The sequence below is a fragment of the Cryptotermes secundus genome, unplaced genomic scaffold, assembly GCF_002891405.2.
Source record: "Cryptotermes secundus unplaced genomic scaffold, Csec_1.0 scaffold2396, whole genome shotgun sequence".
Classification (NCBI taxonomy): Eukaryota; Metazoa; Arthropoda; class Insecta; order Blattodea; family Kalotermitidae; genus Cryptotermes; species Cryptotermes secundus.
In genome coordinates this window covers 126962-150055 of record NW_019735499.1, presented here as the reverse complement: position 1 = coordinate 150055, position 23094 = coordinate 126962, and the positions used below count along the sequence as shown (strand labels likewise).

The window sequence follows — 23094 nt, the reverse complement described above, 5'->3', positions numbered from 1 at the left end:
CGTTTTACAAGCTGGATCCCTGGTTTCTTGCCACAGTTTTCTTAGCCTCTGTTTATATTTTATCAAACGATCTAGACCAGGAAGATCGTTGTTTATGCCCGAAAGTGTAACTTTACTTGTCGACAGCCTATATGCCGAAGCAATAGAGGCTGCAAAGTCGCGTGCCGCTTTATCGGCTTCGACCCAAGAATTAATTTCTAGTTTAGGTGATATTAATTCAGAAGCGAGGCTTTGAAACCGCTCCCAATCTGTAAATTTTTCAATGGGTTCCGAAAGATTCCTAATTTTAACGTGATCCAGTATGTGGGATACTATTAGTAGGTGATCTGAGTCCAAAATATCAGAGACGACGACATCCGACATTCTAATATTTTTGTGAACCATAATGTCTATCACGTCACCCTTTCCCGCAGGGGAATAATGAGTGGGGAATTGTGGTGCTGAGATTTCGAAATCACCAATATCAAATAAATCTATAAGTTTCAAACCTGAGGGGTTAAAACTCTGATATTTCAAAATGGGTTCTTAGCTTTCTAATCACCAGCCAAAACGGACTTTCGTCTGAAGCTTAAGAGCTCAGTGATGTCAGAATCACTCCAGGCTTCGCCTGGAGATTTATAAACAGCTGCAAGCAACACTTCGCTATTACCAATTGGTATGCGGACCCCTGTCGCTTCTACTGAAATAAGGGGTGGTAAGTCTACATGGTTATGGGGAACGCCTTTTCTTACTGCAACGGAAGTTCCGCCCTTTCTGCCCGAGTTGCCGTCGATTCTATAAAAGTGGTAATTTGAAATAATGAATCTCTCATGAGGTTTCAGATGTGTCTCTGAAAACAGAGCCACATCTACGTGTAGGTTTGCAGCTGTTTACTGAGCTCATAGCGCTGCCTCCCAATGCCGTTCGCATTATATGCTATGACTTTGAGGGGCCTATGAACTCTAGTGGCCATTTTGTTTCATTAAGTTTAGAACAATTTTAGTTGTGGCCATTATTTTGTTCTCCTCGGACACTGCACCACTGACCTCTGTCATCATCTGCTGTACTACAGTCACTATTCTCAACATATTTTCCAGAGACTGACCGTTTACATTAGTAGCTTGAACTGACTGACCTGTTTCTTTCTGCAGCGCAGGGGCCCATAAAATCTGCTTATCTGTTGTGGCTGGAGCCACCGGAACATGGCTTTCCTGAGGGCGCTGATGCTGCTCTGCTGTACTGCCTCGAAGTGCCGCCGGGAAGGAGACACCTGGAGTGACGGTGGCTGAAGAGAACACCCTTCCCGTAGTTTTGGACGTTCTCTGAACCTTCCTTCTCTGTTGCTCTTCTTTGTCATGTTTGCAACCCCGAGAATTGGCGGGATGTGGCTTTTCTCCCTCCGACAAATGGCAGTTGCAGCTTACTGGGGTGGAGGCAGAGTTCTCCTTTCCTGGGCACTCCTTGTGTAAGTGATCACCTCCGCACCACAGAAAACGTGGGGGCTGTTTGCAGTTTGCCCAAACGTGGCCGAACTGCTGCCAGTTGTAGCACTGTGTGAACCCGCTTTTGCCTTGTACGCCTCTACCTTGGTGGCAATGTGGCAGAGGTTGTCAGTCTGAAGAATTTTTGGGACTTCTTCGTTCTAGGAAGGGTAACAAGGAACACGGGACGGTAGATGGTATTTGTTCCTCCTGGAGGAGTCCGACGACTGGTCATTTGTTTGATGCTAATGACGTCAAACCCCAGACTCATCAGGCCGTCAGAGATATCTTCTGCTGGAGTATTTTGGGGGAGGTGACGGATGACAGCTTTGATGGGTTTTTCGGATTTTGGAAAGTAGGAAATGTAACCAAATTGCTGTCTTCAAGAAATTTCTTTATGGCTGAAAAGTCCGCCATTTCTTTTGTGAGAATTCTGGTCCCACTTCTTGTGTTGCGGAACTCAAAACTGCCATTAGTATTGCCTTTGACATTCCTCTGCAACTGTATCGGGTTAGTTGCAGAGGTTAGGACAATTAGAGGAGGCCTACCTGACTTCTGCAAGATGGTTGCTCTTCTTTGTCGGATGTCTCCTCCGCGAGGTCCTTTTCTGTTGTCCTGAGGGGCGCAAAAATTTTTTTTGGGCACTTCAACCCGGGATTTTATCCTGGGATCCCTTGGGCTAGGTGACGGCTTTGGCTCTTTAGTCTGCTCCTCTGATGGGTTTCGTTTACGTCTTCTTTGTTCTCGAAATTCCTCAGCTGATTCTTCTTTCTGCTCAAGCAGGAGTGACTCTCGCAGCTCCCTGTGGATGGAAGCGTACAGGCGCAGCATGGTTACTAACGTCTTCTTGTCGAAGCTGGTCTATTTATAACTCGGCGTTTGCTATACAATGAGCCATTGTTATAAACCTGGAAACGCTGCATTGTAGAATCTGCGATTCCTACGCAACGGTCAATTGTTGGGGCTAAAATACCGCTATTGTCGCTACCTATGCATTGGTCTGTTGTAGCGTTACTATGGAAGTGTTTTCTGTATTCCGAACATGTGACAATATATATCCGTAATATATATTGTAACGTGTTGGGTTACTGAATACGCCGTAGAGATCGTTAATTGGTTCATTTAACAACCTACAAATCACGGCTACAATTAATTATAACACAGTTGCGGGGTTTCACACTTTATAACCCTAAACGCAAATCAGTTCACTCTGTCTTCAGTGGTCTACACGTTTACAGTAGGGGAGCTATGTATCACTGTATCACACACTCCCAATTACACAATCACACACACGTCCGGTTCTTCTTTTCGCGACTGCTGCTATGTCAGCTCGACTCGCAGGCTCGCTCGGAACTAACTGTGAATAGCCTTCGCTGCTCCTTATGTAGCATCGTTCCGGGCCATTGTCGTCTGGTGCCGTGTTGCTAGCAACGCTGTCCGGAGTTGTTGACTGATGCCTAGCAACCGCGATATCCCTTGGTGACGTCACCGCTGTTGACTCGATTTGCATAGTTACCAGGTTGCTGGGACTCGGCTAACTTCGGCTCCGCTCGGCACGTCAGCGCGGGGAGAGTTGCGGGGTGATGACTCTCCTATTACGAGAGCGCTACGTTACCGCCACGTGCCGCTGGGGAAGTAGGGGTCCTTCGTTGCGCAACATGTCACACTATTACAAATTTTCTTTACTGCTAAAAAAATAATTATTTATTTCACGCATTACGAACACATATATATTAGAAGAAATCCCGTTATTTCACAATGGCCAACTGGACCCAGGAAAACAATTGGTTCTCTGAAGGCTCTGGGAGTATCAACATTCGGATTCAACAGGAATGTTATCGCACTCGAACGTCAACCAAGAACGGACCACATAAACTCTGCGTCAGACAGCTCTCCTTTTCTTCAAAGTGGATTCGTTGCTGGGGAAACTATTTAGCAAAAGTGTAAGGCTGCTCAGCAATTAGAGACCGTAATATTTGTATTTCTAATGGGAAAGTTGTCGAATTAGGCGATTTTGATGGGCTCAAAATGTCATGATATGTATTACGAGATTCTCAAGGAGTAGTTTACACATTCAAACGTTGTTGGAAGCAACATGTATACAGGCGCATAGGCACAGTGTCAGCACAGTGACCTCTCAGGCTATTTTACTTGATTAATAAAAGTAAACGGAGTTAAGACACTTTGGCATGAATTATGAATAATTTTAAAAAACAATACTACATACTCGATTTTTATACGACTTTGGCTTCTTAGATCTAGCAGCATTTAGGAACGAACAATTTGCCATGACGCCTAAAAGCCGAATTTCCTAGCAATTAAACTGTGTACAAACTGTCTTATTTTGGAACCGACGCAGATACTGCTGCACAGTGTCGCCTCAAGTCTTTCCGACGGCCAGATAATCTTTATCTTGAAGGACATATGAGCTATGAAACAACTACCAGTGCATCCTACCAGCCAATAGGGAAGTGCAGTCCTGCTAAATGTTGTAAGGTTACAATGCACCTTCAACGCCATTTGCTAAGGACTCGGTGTAAATTCTGAGCTACGTCTCCTGGAGAAGTGTATGTGGACATACAACCTCAGCCCGCGAAGTCATGCAAGCCTATAAATGTATATAAGAAGCCAACAGTTCCTTTCGAATATGGCACTGTGTACAAACTATCTTATCTTGGAACCGACGCAGATAATCCTGCATAGTGTCGCCGTAAGTCTTTGCGACGGACAGACAATCTTTATCTTGAAGGACAAATGAGCTTTCAAACAAATACCAGTGCATCCTACCAGCCAATAGGGAAATGCAGACCTGCTGAATGTTGTAAGCCACAGACATGTTACAAGGCACCTTCAACGCCACTTGCTAAGCACTCGGTGTACACACTGAGTTACATGCCTCCTGGAGAATTTGTCTATGTAGGAAATGAAGACGTAGACTCGACAGTCCAACAGTGCTCTTGCTGTTGTGAATGTCGCTTATAATATCACGCAGAGTAAGGAAGTCACTGCAAATCGGAATAACATAGAAGATAGATCACTTGGCTTGTATTCACTTGTCGGCGAGGGTAATGATACATATTTTTTCCATATTAATTTATACTATGGGAAGACTCCTGGTGCGAAGCATCCTGAATTTTCTACGGTCCACCTTCGGATCTGGACCACCGAGGGTCTTGAATGTACTGTCCAGTCTCGCATGATGAAGAGGACGTCAGTATGAACCGTGTTCGCCCGACGCAGTTCGCTTTGCTCAAGTCTTGCGTCGTTAACCCAGGTGGAAGGGACTGAATAACACGCAGAGTATTTAATTAACACAACGAGAGATCTAAAGCATTGTTTTACTCGAAACCATTTAACGCATATTAAAGAGGAGCAAATATTTATCTTTCAAACTTCAGACTACAGGGATCTATTGTACCTAGGAATGAGTTTAGGGGATGAAGTTTAGGAATCCATCAATCAGCATGCCATTATGCAACCTGTCGTTCTGGCATTCTGTTCCAAATGCATATACTGCAACTGCGTAAGTTCAAAGCTCTGGAAAATAGCAATATATATCGTATTTTCGGGTAATTTAAATGGAAAACCATTCACAGAATACACACTACGCTATTTATTAAATCCCAACATGATTCATTGTTTTATATACTGAAATGGTAAGGTTTTGTTCCAGTCATAAATAAAAAAATGTTCTCTCAAAATTCAAATTTTTTGTATAATCGTTAATACAGTTCTCAGAATGGGAATCAGTATTTCTATAATTCATTTTGTGGTTTTCTATGTTATAACAGCTGAGTTCCTCTGGTGAAATTTCAGGATAGAACCTCAAATTACCCTCCCACTGCCATATTCGAAACAACTATTTACAAATCTCCCTAAAATCTCCCTAAAAACGCCGGTCCCCAGAGTGATTTAAATGTTTAAACCACCGGTCCGCAATGTGTTAAATCCAAGGGTACCATTTAGTTAAACCAGTTTTTATTCACTAAGTAATCGAGAAACCCAATATGCTTCAGCCATGTATTGCCATCTTCCGGTGCTTCCAATTATAAAATGAAACCTTACATCAGTCTTATATAAATTATTTAAAATTGGTTGGATTTGAGGTTCTCACATATCTCATATGACAATACTCTTTATTTAAAACGTGTTCCTAGATCTATGCCTAAAATAATATTGACACTAAAATTGGCATAATAAAGGAGAAAATTAAGCACGAAAGTAGGATCATTCATTTATTGTAACATAATACAGCAAGCAGTGATGTCTTAAAAGCCAAACCATTCAATTTTTCTCTGATGTCAGATTAATAACCATGTGCTGTTGCACATCCTATGGCGGTCAGTATGTGTTGGAGTTATTAAACTTCATTAAAGTAACTAAATCATCAAACCACTGGTTTCTACAAGATACGTACAGACAATAGCAGCTAAAATAGTGGCTCTTAACATATTTAAGATCATGAATCTAAGTAAAAAATCGTTAGGAAAATGTCTCTTATCTACACCAAATTATGCAGTGGGACGGAGGGAAGGAGTGCTGGGCATAAAAAAAAAAAAGGAAAAACAGAACTGTAAACAATGAACAGTACAGTTTTAAAATTAATACATTTTATATATTTATGACAGCCATACAGACCACAAACACGAATGTAATTGAATATGAAAATACTCACAATGCCTGGTTTTATTCAGTTTTATGACATAAAACAATATAATCAATTAGGCAAAAGAAAATTATATTAGTAACTATATTCATAGATCTTTTAAACTGATACTATACTCACAAGGTAAAACTAAGTTTAGTTCCTGGTGTTAAAAGTAAATACAAACTATAAAATTAAACACTTGGCTGGATTCTACATATACTAACATAAAAGGAAGAGATGAAAAAAGATTTCAGACACTGGGTGTTCCGAGGAACACACTATCAGATACTATATACAATACTCCTTTACATAAGGACTGCTTTGCATAACAGTATTACTAATACACTTCTAAATTTCACAGGCTGTTTTAAGACTGACTACTAAAGATATACACAAGGTGGCATAACTGAGCATACATTGGACAGATCTGTATTTCATGATTAAAGGATTACCATCTCAATGCATATGTTGTACATGTCACAGTGACCTTCAATGAGAAAAAAACTGAAAATGTAGAGGCCAGAGAAGAGAGATCTTAGTGAAAACAGCCAGTAGTCAGAGCCTGCAGATAAGGAAGACATCTAACAGAAGGGAGTTTATAATTTTAATGACCAGTAATTTAACTGTTTACTAAACAGTAACTTCAATTTTTTGGTAGGGCCTCCATATTACAATACTGTTTATGAAGACAGAATCCAAACCTAGCTTTAAATATGTCATCAATTTAGCATTTTACAGTGGTTATGTTAAAAAAAATAAATTAAAACTGTTCCCCAGGTTTTCTCAACCCTCTGGGTTTCCAATCAGGCCACAGCTGAGTCAGTAAACCGAATACCAAAGAATATGATCTTCTGAGTTGTAACACTGTATAGTTCACAGATCCAACAAGTTGAATTAGCAACTGCAGGTTTAGGTGAAGAGGACTATATCAGAAAAATTGCATATCTTTGGCTACTCACTGCAGTATGCCACAGATGATCAACCCTATGTCGAGCCTTCTTTGCCCTCCTACCCTGACTTTGGATCTAATACATACATCTAATAAGGAAGATCCCCACTATTTCACACATACATGAAACTATTTTTACCAAAACTGGTGACTGTTTCTGAATGTTCAAATCAATTATTAATATGTTTATAACCATCCAACTGTATGTTATTATTTTACCTGGAAACAATTACCACACTGAAGGGCAAATCATCCTTGTTACAAGAATATGTATACCAGATTTGAGGTTTCAATGGCAGTGATTTATATTTAGGCTTTCTGGGTTATGGCACCGTGTAGCCTGAGAGATGAAAATGGAGGCAGCGTGTTTCTCCAAATGTTAGCAATCACTTGAGATGCTACACAGTGTCACATCCCATAAGAACACACTGTACAAGAATATGTATGCGAGACAAAGCTGAAGGTGGACAAGTACCTTTCCTATCTTCAACGTCTACAATATTCCACAAGGAACAAGGGTTTGGAACTATGTTATAAACAGAAATAGATGCCAATATCATGAGAGGGACAGAGAGTAACTTTTAAGATCAAGCGGTGAATTTATATTCTTATACTGCATTTAACTTATTATTGTACAAAGGTACTAACCTAAAATACAAAATGGTACATATTAATGAGAATCATTGTACTGGTATGAAAAGAAAAAGTGACACTAGATCACCTATAGCAAAATCAAACATCACTAAACTGCTGCTTGATTCTTCTTATGGTAATGAGGATGGCAGGAGAATCAATGTCATTACAAGCAATATATATTACACATGTTCTGAAGTTTTCACGGCGATAGTATACAACAAAGTCTACTCAGGTGATCAGCCACATCAGTGTGGAATCTAATATATATTACTTTATGCATTACTTGTCACCTACTCAGCAGTTTACTGTGAAAATGTTACACATGTAAATATACTGCAGATTCAAATACCCAAGTTAATCATGTAGATTACATTACCTGAAAAAAAAAAAGACATGTGCTTAATATTATTTGGTTTTACACAGTTCAGATGAGGGTACATCTTTCAAGCACATCTTCTGGGATGTGATGCTGTCTAGTCTGTAGAAGTTTATTAGCATTTCGGTGCAAAATACTGCCTCCATCTGCAGGGATCAAGAGTAAGTCCAGGATGCAAACAAGCAGTTGGCAAGAAGTAGGTGGAGGCAGCAAGTACCTCCAAAATAAAGGTAAGCATCTACTAGAATACACAGCAGCATATCCCTGAAGATAGTACTTTTCATAGTCAGTGTCACAGATGCAAGGTTCTCACATCTCATACATAGAACACAACTTTCCACCTACAATTTATGGCCTCTATGGCTGAGAAACCAGAATCAATCTGTCTACATACTAACAAACTGCAGGAAAATGAAAATAGGAAGCACTGGGGAAAAGGTGTGAAGAAAGGCAGTTGCTTTCTCTAATAATTTTTCTTGCATACACTTGCTATCTTAAAAAGAAACTTCTTAATCACTGTAATATTTAATGATCAGACCTGCATTGTAGAAGCAGCTTCATCTCCGTCTGGCTTCATCCTGACCCTGAAAAAGAAACTGCCATTACCATCAGGATGCTAAAAATATCCTTATATACCTATGCACATACAAATACATATAAATGAATATCCTTTGGTTTGAATTTATTTTGGAGGGGGGAGCAAAATATTTAGCTGTTTTCTTTTGCAATCAGCATGGAATCAATCTATTGTTCCAGTAAAATTATCTGACCTTCAGCAATCAACTGCCCTTCATCACTAGCATCAACAACATAGCTACTCCATTTAATGCTTGCACTAAAGAAGAACACTGTGTAGTTATTTGATTTTCATGGACTAAAGGTGTAACAGGTGCAGAAATTCACATAAGACTATGTACAGTGTTTTGCTGCAATGAAGTGTATACAAATGGATAGACTTGTATAAAAATTGCTGACCAAGTATCCCCAACAAAGAACAATTAGGACACCCATCCACATCAATAAGCAAAATTGTCACCATTCTGTACTAATAGTCTCCCATAATTTTCTATATCTGCAGGCCACAAGAGTCAAATGATGGTAGGCTGCTCTTCTTTGAGGCATATGATAAAATGGTTTAAATCAACAGAATATTAAATGGTTATTTCAACATCCAGTTAATACAAACATGTAATAGGATGCAAAAATTAAAGAACTTCGCTAACTTTATTTTCTTCCAGCCAAACTCATCGTGCATATTTTTTTTCACTTCTCCCTCTGAAATGCCAACCCAGAGACACCAAAATTTCTCACTTAATTATGGGCCATGGTAATTTCTCATTAATGCAGTGGTTTCTGTACTGCTTTCTTCAGGATATCCTCACAATGTAGTGAATATTTATTCTTTACAAACTTCTTGCCAGACACATCACTCAGAAGAATTTTTAGACAGTGAAGCATGAAACTGGGTACTTCAAAAATATCTCTTTCCCTGTGACACTGCCCTTCTCCTACACTTTCTCAGTCTAGACAGCAACTCCATTTTCGGAAAATACTGCTGGGTTAACAAGTATAAAACAAATATTTTTCAGTGTAATCTCCATACTTAAATGAAGGCATAACAATATAGGTGTCATTTATACAGAATAGGTTACTTCTGATGTCTGAGTAAAACTTTAAGTCACATGGAGTTTAATGCAATAAACCACAAAAATTAATTGCTTTAAATCCCACTGTGCATGTTTAATGACGATAAACCCAAAATAAGTGAGAAGGCATGTAACAATAAATTGGTATGATGCTTTATTTCTTTTAACAGTTGATTATTTCCTTTAGTTGATGGTTGGTTAAGATACATTATCTTCTTTTTTAAAAATAAAAACATAAATTTATCTTCAATCTAAATGTCACCAACTTTATCTATAAGCCTGTCTGTACCACGACACTGAAAAGTGCCTTTTCTTGCTTTGAACTTTAAATAACATGCTTCGTTATTCGTTTACTAATAACTTAATAGGCTACTATTTTTGTGCCCATTTTTCTACTAACCAATTATTTTTCAGAGGAAATGTTTTGACAGTCCTATAGAATATAAAACTTGCAAAAAATACAAATACACACCACTGGGATGAGGGCGCGCGCAAAAAAAAAAAGGCAACCACATTTATTTACAATAGTCAACCAATGCTAGAACCACATCATGCCTGTTTTTTCTTGCCTTTGTCTCAATGTTCAGTGACCAGAAATAGGGCCAGTACATAATAATTATGCAGTTTTCAGAAATGAATGCAATATGGATAGTGGGTACTTTCAGACCTTTGGACTGTTCATTGTTTTTAATCACCCATGCTATTTCTTCTCTCCATTACGACAGAAAATTCAGAGTTCTACATTCATTTTAAAAATAATAACCCCCACTTACTGGCAACTTTTCTACTGGTGCTCTGTTCTCTTCATCTCCTTCAGAGTCCTCTAGAGCCCATTCATCTTGGGATCTACGATTCTCTGTCTGTTCTCCTTCTGAGGATCCTGATTCTGCGTTGCTTCTGCTTACTACCGCAGAAGAATTTCAAATACATTATGACTTATGTTAACTTGGCAAGTTAAGTCTGACTTACAAACACAAATATACTGCATGTACAACTAGCATCAACACACGTCTAAACCCTAACAAACCTTAAACACATCACTTTAACGACACAAGCGCTTAATACTTAATCAGTTTTTTATTCAAAATACAGATAATTGCGCACAGTGAAAATACAAATATCTTTCCAAATATGGAATTGCTGATGAGAAACTGGGAATGGAAGTTGCTCCAATTGCAGGTATTAAATAACATTTATGTCATATTTTAGATTAGCTTCATAATTTGTACTCTTCTCGAAGTATAATTAGAATGATTAAGTCAAGGAGGATGAGGTGGGCAGGCCATGTAGCATGAATGGGGGAGAAGAGGAATGCACATAGGATATTGGTGGGAAAGCCACAAGGAAAGAGACCACTGGGAAGACCAAGACGTAGGTGGGTGGACAATATTAAAGTGGATCTTAGAGAGACAGGATGTGATGGGATTGAATGGATTGATCTGGCTCAGGATATGGACCAGTGGAGAGCTCTTGTGTTCACGGTAATGAACCTTCGGGTTCCATAAAATTCTTGAGTAGCTGCACATTTGGCTTCTCCTCAAGAAGGACTCAGCTCTTTAAGTAACTCAGCTCTTTAAGTAAGTAATATTTTACATTATGAATTCTGGACTGATGAATGTGGTATGAAAGAAGACATGCTTCTAAGAAGAGCTGCCAGATGCAAACTATAACTCTATGTAAAAAGCAGACTCTAGTTACTACTGTCACCCACCATTCAGCCCAGATCATTTCTTCTGTATATATTATATGAATTATGTATTAAAATTCACAATACAATAATTTTAACCATTGTTACATACTGGTGTGAACATCTGTATCACACCCTAAGGAAGAGACACAGATTCTGGGTGCAAGAAAATAAGATGTTGAAGAGAATATGTGGATTTAAGAGAGGGAAAATAATAGGAAGAGGAGATTAAATGGCAATTACTGCATTTGAGTGCATGAGGAAGGTGCACTTATTTCAGAGGGAACACACTGAAAACTTGCAGGAATATAAATACTTTTATTACAATTCTAATGTGGGAGTAAATTATACAAGACCTGAAGTAAATATAGAACGAAGGCGTTTTTATATGAAAAACAATACAGATACAAAATAAAATCCACCATATAAGAAGTTATTTTAAGTGGGAACTCCATAGGAATATATTTTATTTGGCACAAAACAGCGAATAAAATATTGGAAGAATGCATATCAGTCTCTCTGTGACATCCTATAAAAAATCTTCCTCTCTCACCTAATTTATGTCCTTTCAATCAAGGAAAATAGGCATAGTCAACATACCAACAGGGTCCACAGTGAGGGAATACATCTTATCTGGACTAAGATGGCTTGTATGCTGCTTGAATAATGTTACATGGTCAGCAAATGCCTGCCAGAAGGTTCTACCTTCTGGGACGGTGAACATTGTCTATAAAGATAAAAAAACACAAACAATAATCCCAACATAAAACACAATGCTTTGTCTGAAATATCACATTCTTAGTAAATCTAAAACTTAGGTACTTACTTTGAACCTGTTATAGATGTGATCTGCTTTATCTCTTATCTGACCAGCTTTTGTTGCAAAGTTTGCCTGGGGAGGAAAAACCATACCAATGTTTCATCACTCTGTACAAGTACTACAAATATTACATTGACAAAAGTAAAACATAAAACTCACTTTCTGCTCTTCATTATAATTCCATTCACCCATATTCCCAATGTATCTTCTCAGCTGAAACACAAGAAGCAAATCTTTGGTAACTCCGAACAGTGGGTAGGTTCCATGACAAGACCCAGTGAGGTTTATGTACTAACGAAAGCAAAATTGCAGGATTATCATATATGGTTAACCAAGGAGAGATGGAGAACAAGACTTATAGGCACTTATAACAAAGAATGGTAATTTTGTATTTAATGTTGTGGCTATCACTTGATAAATTATTCAGATATTTTAAAATACCATACCACAATCTCATGTTATCAAACATTCTCTTCTTACATAACCAAACAAGGCACTGCAGTGAATAATCCTGTTCTACAAATGAAAAGCACTGTACCTGCCTTCTGAGATGTCCCTTATTTTGGTTCAAATCCAAGTTGGGCCTAATCCTCTCATAGTGAACAATCTGTATTTGTTTCATAAGAGATATGAGCAATACCAGATGCGAGCCAAATTGGAAGGCATCGATGCTGTTTATTAGATGCAGTATGCAGGCCATAAACTACTCTAGTTTGGAATTAAGGACGTTTTTGCCACTTTAAAAAATTATGGCTAGTTCTGTTCAGGCTAAACTGTTGCATTGAAGGAGGCCAGACATATAAAGGGAAGGGTGACATGCTGAAACTTAAATAACAACCCTCGATTCCATGCCACCCCTTGTCCTTCAAGATACCAAGTCTTCTAAAACAATTCAAAGGAAAAATTGTACTAAGCCACTTATGATGTTGGACTTGAACCATCCAGACACATGTTTGATACACATTACTGCTTAAGATTCTCACATACTGTATACCTAATATGTAACTTCAATAAAAGGGAGCATCTAACGTTTCCAGACTATGTCAATCCCAGTGAGTGGAATCTCTAACACAAACATAACTTCTTTTTGTGGTCAACTAAATCTGAATTACAATTAACCTGACCTTTTGCAATAACTGTACTGATTAAAAATATCAAATAATCAATACAGCAATACCTAAATAGATATATATTAATATTGAACAGCGACTCAATCTGAGTAATTAAGCTTCTACACTTCACCTTCCCAACTCTATTCTGTCATTCACGCTACTATCCAAGCCTGCTCATGTCCTCAGAGCTCATGCTTACTGATTACCTAGATGATCTCTAAACCTAATTCCCATTCCTGACAGTCGATGCTTTCCACAAATAACTCAACGTAGGAGTTTCAAAATGTGAAATAAATCAAGGAGAGAGAATGGCTATGGTACCTGACTTCAATACTATCCTGAGATAATTCTATACTAATCAAATATAAATCTGTAATTTCTCTCTAAAAATGTGAAAGGACAGCCCCATCATTCATGCCATCTTGGCTTGCCACTGTTCAATACCACAAGGACAATTTTATGAGCTCCATATTCATTTCACTACAGTAAAATAAAAAATGGAAAGTCTGACCTTCTCAAACAAAATGAAATTAATATAAAGTTATCCCTGTAACAGGCCATGGAGGCCTATAGGGTTGTGCCAAGTTCAGGCTCCCACATCTGCTAGACAATCCGCTCACAGATGGCAGTAGGGTTCTCAACCTTACACGCCAGCCACCCTTTACCCCCTCAAGAAGATTCCTGGTACTCATTTCTGTCAGAGGCTGAATCGACCCCAGGGCCATAGTGCAGGTGGAAGGATTAGGTATATTGGGGAGGGAGGAACCTCATTGGGACTCAAACCCATGACCTTCTGGCTTGTAGCATGGTGCCTCAACCGACTACACTACCACGTACCCCTGAAATTAATAAGTCAAAGTATTTTGTCAAGTATACTGTATGGACATGGCCTTTGACACTCTTAGGGCAGAATACATGGTGACAGCAAGAATGATAGTTGCTCAGTGTGAACAACTATAGAGCCAATCAGACAGTCAGCAGGCATCCCACAGCACAATCAAAAGATTCTTTCTGGAGTTTTTAATAGCTGGAAACTGAACTGGAACTGTACATTACACATTAAACAAATCTGCTTGAATAATTTCAGAGATTTACAACATAAAATGGAATTCTGGTATCTGTTTCTGCACATACTAAAAATCAGACTAAGCAATGAAAGTACTTCTGGTAAAACAGTAACAAGTATAATGAAAAACACACACTTGCAAAATAATACATTCTTAACACCAAACATACTCTCAAATATTAGTGACTAGACATGGGGTTTGGATTGATAACTGGACTTAGTGGAGGCTTATAACTATAAATAACTCTAACAGTCTCACTGATTTATACACTCTAAATCACAACTACTGCACATATAAAGTATTCTGCTTATTCACTAACTGTTGTTACGAGGGGGTACCCAAAAGAAACCGAACTTATTTTTTTTAAAACTTATTTATTCAAATTTTAAGCACAAACCTTCAATCCCCTTCAAAGTACTCTCCACTTACACTAATACACTTGTCTAGTCTTTTATTCCATTTTTCAAAACATTGACTAAATTCATCTTTTGAGATGCTTGACAGCGCCTCCGTCGTTTTTTCCTTTCATGTCTCTTTTCATTTGAGGAAAAAAAAAAGTCACAAAGGGCAAGGTCGGGTGAGTATGGAGGGTGAGGAACAGGGGTCATACCATTTTTGGTCAAGAACTGTCGTACAGACAGGGCTGTGTGAGCAGGGACATTGTCATGATGGAAATACCAGTCACCCAACTGCCACAAATCTGGCCGCTGAGCTCCAAGTCACTCCCGACAGCTCCACAATTTCTTCAATGGTCCGTCGTCGATCTTCCTTGATGATTTCACGAATTTTTTCAACATTTTCATGCGTTCGGGCCATGGAAGGACGACCAGATCGAGGTTTGTCATCAATTGACATTTCACCATTTTTGAAATGGGAAACCCCTCAAACACTTGAGTTTTCCCCATAGCATCGTCCTTGTATGCCGTTTTTAACATTTCAAGAGTTTCTGTTCCACTTTTCCCGGGGAAAAAGCAGAATTTCACCGCCGCACGCTGTTCACAAAAATCAGCCATTGCAAAAATGACGATCACACAAAAGAGTTGTCGTTATAAACTGCCGAAACTAGTCCTTACCTTCTGAAGCAACGGTAGTCGACTTATCGACTCAGGAATGTTAGCTCTATGCGCTCATAGCGGCAAAACGCGGTACTACAAAAGCTCTGCCCACAAAAAAATTAGTTCGGTTTCTTTTGGGTACCCATCGTACATAACAGCTGATAAAAGTGCAATTCCAATAACTCCAATTGTTGACTACAACCTCCAACTGACTGGCTTTGGTTGTTTGGTTAAATTGCCACTGGCTTTGCCAGCACAGTCATTCCTGTCTTCAGTCTCCTGGAGATCCATGATCAAGATTTTTATTCTCCCCTAGACATGTATATGTTTCAAAATTTGGCCTCCTCTTTCATGAAGGAAGGGTTCGTCTTTCTATGTAGGTGTTACACTTGTTGCACCAAAGTCACGTCAAAGTGAAGTTACAACTGATGGCCAGTCGGCCGGGATGTCTTGGGACCAAGACCAGATTTTTGTTACTGTCAGACAGTTTCAGGTGTGTTCATGTTAGGTGCCCTCTCTGATGACAGGACAGGCCTGTTGTTTACAATGTTATACTGTCCAGTTGGCCCTCATTATATAACCATGGCATGGAATACATACAAAATGTCACGTCCTCTATTCTTGCATCAGCATCTGCTGCCATACAAATACGTTTACTGCACCACTGCCTAGCAATAACTGCATATATTCATCCCACTATTCCGGTTTCCAGTCACAATGTCACAATATAAATAAAACAGGGCAGATATAACTCAGTATAGGGACCACGCTAAGGGCTGGAAGGAGGAGGTATGGATTTCTTTCACCATCATAGCATCCACTCCATGTATGGGGACCACTCAGCCTCCTATTCATTGGGTATCAGGAGATTTTTCCCCCAGAGAGAAAACAGTTTCGACTTGAAGCTAATCACTCACCTCCATCTAACACAGAGTTTATGAATGCTTGAAGCTATACCCCCAGTTCCCAATATGCCTTTATGATGTGCTGCTTAATTAAGTACAGGAACAAGACTTTGACATATCAATAAACTGCAAACTAATTTAAAATTCACCTTTTTGATAGTTTCTACTACTTGAGGATGTTTCTTCAACATAAGGGGATCAATTGTAAGTGTTGAGATTTCATCCAGATGAGCCAAGCAGCGGTCTGGATCAGCCCTAGTTAAACTAAGATTAGATTTAACTAGTGCATCCAATTCTACAAGGCGTGATTCCAATTTCATCCACCTGAAAATATATAACATGAAAGTAATGAATGAATGAATCATCTATCAATAGTCTTACATTCAGAGAACAATGTCTCAAACATTACACAACAGAGGTGTAAATTTTCAAATTAAAGATCCAACAATCTATGCAGCTAAATGTGGCATCAATGTTGTAGATATGATCAATGCATTTACTTGCAGAATTTTCATACCTTTTGTGATAATCTCAAAATTTCACCTGAGTGTGAAAATGTTCAGCAAATTCTTTGGATATCTGATTGCCACAAGGAAGACTGAACCAACTCACAGAATGCTTACACCCATGACTTCTCGCTTTCCTCTGCAGTAAATAACTTACTGAAAAAGTATCCCACTGGGAATTGGTCTGCAATTTACTCATACAATATCACACTTTGTTTCCAAGGCCATGATAACAGTACATGATGATTTACTCACAAGAGGTCCCAAATTAATAATTAAAAATCACACATTAATCACATTAAAGTCCTTTCACGATAATCCCACCCAAAGACAACTCTTAGGCTCTTCCAAGGTCCAGTTTGACATGTAACATGCCATTCATCTTGTTGTCATCTGTCAGTTCCAAGTCATTCAACTGATTACAAATTCTTGGTAAATACAAAGGTACACATTAGTACTGATTACTGTGTGGAAGACACGGGCAAAATTATGCTTCCTGGTGCCAGAGCAACCCACATCGCCACTTTCTGGGGATGGAAAAACTCCTCATAAATGGCAGGATTTGCAGTGGCCCACATGCACATATTCTGTAAGTCCATGTACTCTGTTTGATGAAACCAAGCTACATCAGAGAACTGCCTTGTGTCCCAGATTTCAGGATTCTGCACAAAAAATTTCTTAAACCACTGGAAATAGACCACTCTTTTCTGCATATCAGAAGGTTGGAGCTTCTGAACATCAGTAACATGGTATAGGTGAATTCTTCCTTTCTTTGCCACTCTTCTGACATGATGAAGAACACAAGCCAGTCTCCTGTGATAACTGATATAATGACTTTGCTGGTAAAGTCGGTTGCTGCCACGCATTCTGCATCATGTTACGTGTCATTGAAGGCTGACCTCCTGTGCTGAGTAAATAGGATTCCTTTAGTCGCCAGTTTTCAGACCTTATTCTGATAATTTTCTCTGACCATCTGCAAAATGGACACAGCTTCTGAAAGCTGCCTGACATTGTTTCAATGATCCTGTAACCCAGTATAAGCATACAAGAAAAACATGCTCCACAATTAAATACATTATTCCACCTTATAACACATGCAGTCGGACAGAAGGAAATGGTGAAAACCTGGCACAGCACTGGGTCAGGGTTGCAAAGTTCTGTTTTATCAGTAAATTATTGTGTAATTTACAATTATGAATTCAGGACCTCCTCTGAGTGAATCATCCTGTATCACTGTAACTAAAATATTAACTAACATGCGTGCATGTGTGAGCACAAAGTTATCATTTGCCAGTCGTGCCTTCCAAGCTTAAAAATGAAATGACACCATAAAGAGTCATAAATTACATCACAATTCAAATTTATGAAGATATGAATGGGTGTGAGCCCAGGAATATCTGAAGTCTAATTTTATGGCCACAGACAAGTGCTGGTGTCCATGTAGATTATATAGTTTGGAAGATAAAACTGAGAAGTTCATTTTGTTATTAAGAGCAACAAAATCAATGTGGCTTCTGACATAATGTAGTACACAAAATTATCAACTCCATTCTTTGAAGCTCATTAAGCTTACTAAAAGGTAGGAATAATGAATTTCAAATCAGTGAAGGTCTCCCATACTGAATTTCAACAAAATCTGTGCCATGGCAAAGTCCACTTATGGTCTTAATCAAACCAGGCATTTTATGAATCAATATGGCTGAAAATCAGAACTGTCAAACAACTTTTAGTGCAAAACCCGCATACCATATTTTAATAAAACATGTGAAACAGTTTACGAACTGCAATGAAAAGTCAACGCATGACCTTATACAAATTAGTGTGTATTATGGATCAATATGGGGGCACGCGGCAGAGCAGTTGGTTGAGGCACTATGCTACAAGCTTGAAGGTCATGGGTTCAAGTCCCGATGAAGTCACTGGATTTTTTTCAATTGACCTAATCCTTCCAGCCGCACCATGGCCCTGGGGTCGACTCAGCCTCTAACAGAAATGAGTACCAGGAATTAATTAAATAATTTTCCTGGGAAGTAAAGTGTGGCCGGCACATAAGGCTGACAACCTTACCGCCATCTTTGAGCTGACTGTCTAAATAATGTGGGACCCTCAGTGTCTCACAACCCTATGGGCCTTCACTGCCTGTTACGGGGATAGCTTTACTTTTATGGATCAATATGCCTTAAAATCGAAACTGCATTGCAACTTTTGGCAGAATCCCTCCAATATCAATTGAAATGAAAAATGTTAAATGGTTTATGGGACATACAGGCCACTACACCTTACTTCATTCACTTCAAGCACCTCAACTTATTCCATGCTACCTCATGTTACATAAATTATCTTAACATACAAACCACCTCAAGTCACCTAAGCGAAATGTACAACTCAAAATGACATGGGAGTTTGGCTTGTTACAGTGACTGAAAATATGGCTTTGTATTAATTTCAAACAACTGTTTTAATTACTACAATGCCACAGCAGCAGTACTCCAAGACTATTTACTTTCACTTATTATGTCTTTTTAAATTTAAATGCAGTATTTTTAGTGCACGGCAGTGGAACGGTTACTGTAACCGGACATCCCTCGCCAAAATTATTTAACTAAGGGCATGAACAACTAATGCATTGTTTGAGACGCTCCATCGGTGAGATACCATCCCGGGACCGTCTAGTTGTAATCCAGCTATTGTCCTCCTTAGGCTAAGGGTGCCACTATTGTCCCTAACGTCACCTGTTTACTCCCAGTATCATAAACCCATGAACTGACCATGTGCAAGACCGGCCAAGAGGGGTCTTGCATGCCTTGAAGACCTAAAAAAGTTTATGAGCTCCTCGAAAAATACGAATGTAGGTCAGATGCCGGGCTCAACCCTTGGCTTTCTCTTTTTATGTTTCTATTTTTTTTCGTTTCTTTAGGCCAACTGGGGGACTGGTAAAGAGAGGGCAGTCGGTTGTAGGGAGCTGAGGAGGACAGTAGTTGAAAGGTAGATGGAGAAGAGTTTAACAGTAGGGTAGCGAGTAGGGCGGACGAAGTGGCTAGCTTGAAGGACAATGCAAATATTAACCACTGAATGAAATTTTAAATTAAAAGTGCAATATTTGGTGTTCTGGTGATCCCGGATTGATTAACCCCAAAGTGTGTTCCACTCCCATCTCCGAAGCACCCATATCCTGAGAAAAAGAACTCAAGCTCGAGCGACAGTTGTGGCAGCTGTACGTCGGCAGTCGGCTACATTACACATCTGACTGCAACACGTGTGTCTACAAGAGTCAACAGACTGATCAAGTATCAGAATATATCATTACGGACACTTACTTAATCTTATTCTTCTTTCGGTCTACAATACGATCTTTCCTAAGAATAGATTTTTCTTCCTCTTTCATCTGGATATTACGTTCTATTTGTTTCTTGATGTCTTCAGGTATGAACTCTCCTCTCTCAATTTGTGATTTTAATCGAAGTGCATTACGGTACACTGCCTCATCCCACATCATTCGAGCCTTCTCATTCTGAAATTTACAATACCAGTTGTTATGAATTTATCTACCTTAAGTGTCTTCGTGTTTCTAATGAACACACATAAATTTTGTAATAATCTATAATTTGTTCAGAATAATTGCTGAACTTGTTTTTACCTTGCCTTTAACACAAACATGCACATGAACAGACAGAAATCTTACTTTGGCACTTTCTGAAACAATATTCCACAAAACCTTGCCCAGTTTCAACTGACTGTGGTGGGTTTCATTCCCGACAAGGTCACTGGATTTTTCAATTGACCTAATACTTCCAGCTGCACTATGGCCCTGGGGTTGACTCAGCCTCTAACAGAAATGAGTACCAAGAATCTTCCTGGGGGAAAAGGGCGGCTGGCCCGTAAGGCTGACGTCACCAGCTGTGAGCCAATTGTCTAGATTGTGGGATCCCCGACATCTCACAACCCTATGGGCCTCCATGGCCTGTTACAGGGATAGCCGTATCCTTCTTTTTTAATCATACCCAGTATGACACAGAGCATCTAGGCAATGTTTGAAACAATGTTATGTGTTCTAGAGCTTTTTACATAGGTTATGGCCACACCATAGCTCAAGCGGTCACTCGCTGGCTTCCCACCATGGCAGCCCGGGTTCGATCCAATGTCTGGTCAAGTGGGATTTGTGGTGGACAAAGTGGCGATGGGGTAGGTTTTCTCCAAGTACTTCAGTTTCCCCTGCCAATCTTCATTCCGCCAAATTCTCCATCATCATAAACACGTGGGGCAGGTACAATGGGCCAATCAATGGTCGACGTGCCAAGTGGACCCAGCTGGACTCCACCCCCCACTATGCGAAAATTTTACATAGGTTTACAGGTCTAACACCTAGGTATTCCATACAACACCAGATTTTGTGCTTTGCCTATATGTGGTGTGATAAATTACTTTCCACACTGGCCACAGTAAGACACTACTATTGTTAGGATAAAATTCCTTTGCTAGGTGGATTTAAAAGTAGAATCTGCTGAGACATTTGCCATTCATTTCAAAATTCAATGAGTGACATTAATGGACTTACAAATATTCAACGATAAAGAACAGGAGGACCAAATGGTAGAATATGTAATGTACAAATACTGTCATGACTACAATAAACATTCAGACTAGTAAAAACCCTGGTCTTCAAAATTGGGGGGTTGGGCATGGAATTAAAACCCCACCCCATTAAAAGCCTTATTGCTGAGAAGCTGTTGAAGATTGCAGCTGGATGGAAAAACCTAAAACAACCCATAAGTGGGAACTTGGAATGTGCTGTCCCTATGTAGAAGTAGGGTACTTAACAAGTAGGCAGACCTGCTATCAGGTGGCTAGAGTCAGCTGAAGAAGACTCAAAGACAATGGAGGTTAGAAATTGGAGAAAAAAGTCACAGGATTGAGACCAATGGCAAGCAATCCTAAAAGAGGCCAAGGTTCATCATAGACTGTAGCACCCACAGAAAAAGCAGTGGTCCATTCAAGCCTAAAAATTCAGTAATCCCAGCAGTTAATTGTTGTTAATCCTCAGTTTCTTAAGCCTCATGAAGCAGTCTGGTGTTACTGATGCAAGTAAGGCTAGTAAACCAAATCAGGAATGCTAATATTCATAATTCTGACCACCACAATAGATCAGATGAGATATACCTGAAACTTAACTGCTTGTCAGTACAGTAATTTTTCATACTTTTCCTCCATTTCTCAATACATTTTCTGGGACAGTACCTTAACAGGACATGTGCACTCCATATCATTCATAACACAATCATCTTATTATCTGGTTCCAAATAATATTCTCGGTTGATAAACCGAACCTTCAATAACTTCAAAAAGTAGTAAACAGAAAACAAATATTGCGAATAATTACCAAATAAAACATTCTGTACACATATGCTGTAACTGGCAATATACTGTACCTTGAAAGACTTTGGGCGATCCTGATCCACCTTTATTTCAACAACATGCCCTGAAAGTGTTTTTGCCATCAACACTACTCCTTTGTAAGGACTGGGATTCACATTCTCGCCTTCTGCTTCATTAGCTGCTGTTTCACTGTCCTTACTAACTTCCTTCACTGTTTCAGCACCTGTCATATAAAACAGTTAAAACATATCTAGAATTTTTTTTAAAAGTCTGGGGCTATTCAGTAAGAAATATCTCAGGATGTGTTATGTTTGTACTTATTTTCTTGACATAGACGTCTAACAGAACAAGAAGAAATAAACACACTCTCTACTTCTCCACGTATCACCAACAGAACTAAGACATCTGTCCCAGCAAGACAACAGGCATGATTTATGCGCAGAAATTAGCCCTCGGTGTTTGCACCCACTTGGTTTTTACTTTAAAAGCACTTTCCTATTTCCCATTCTGCCCCCATTATCATTATTAGTTTCATTTAAACTTTTGTTTCCAATTACCTGTCTGAAAATGCCTTCTCTTCTAGCTTATGCATTGAAATTTCTTACCAAAATTATCATGCGGCACTTAGAGAACTGACTAAATACATGTACTACTTCCTCATAGAAGATGTCCTTTTCATCATAACTTTAACCTAAGTTGGTGAATTAAAAACAAAGTATCACACCAATGTCCGCTTAGTATCATATACAATATCCTGCCACTAACAAACTTTACCCTTTTAACTGCTACTATCATTCTCTTATGTATGTATATACATATAAAAGTCCCTAACTGATGGTTATAGCAAGTGTCAC

At 39.1% G+C, this 23094-nt stretch overlaps 1 protein-coding gene across 1 annotated transcript in view; it reads right to left on the bottom strand.

Annotated features, from left to right (window-relative positions):
• Positions 1-6055: 6055 nt before the first annotated feature.
• Positions 6056-23094, bottom strand: part of LOC111869498 (PC4 and SFRS1-interacting protein) — a 61592-nt gene continuing 44553 nt past the window's right edge. The window contains exons 9-17 of the mRNA XM_023861067.2: positions 22294-22463; positions 20185-20378; positions 16511-16685; positions 12382-12435; positions 12229-12294; positions 12003-12129; positions 10489-10619; positions 8608-8653; positions 6056-8069 (exon numbers count right to left, since the gene is read on the bottom strand). Coding sequence (XP_023716835.1) covers positions 8627-8653; positions 10489-10619; positions 12003-12129; positions 12229-12294; positions 12382-12435; positions 16511-16685; positions 20185-20378; positions 22294-22463 — 944 coding nt within the window. The 3' untranslated portion in view covers positions 6056-8069; positions 8608-8626. The remainder of the gene's footprint in view (positions 8070-8607; positions 8654-10488; positions 10620-12002; positions 12130-12228; positions 12295-12381; positions 12436-16510; positions 16686-20184; positions 20379-22293; positions 22464-23094) is intronic.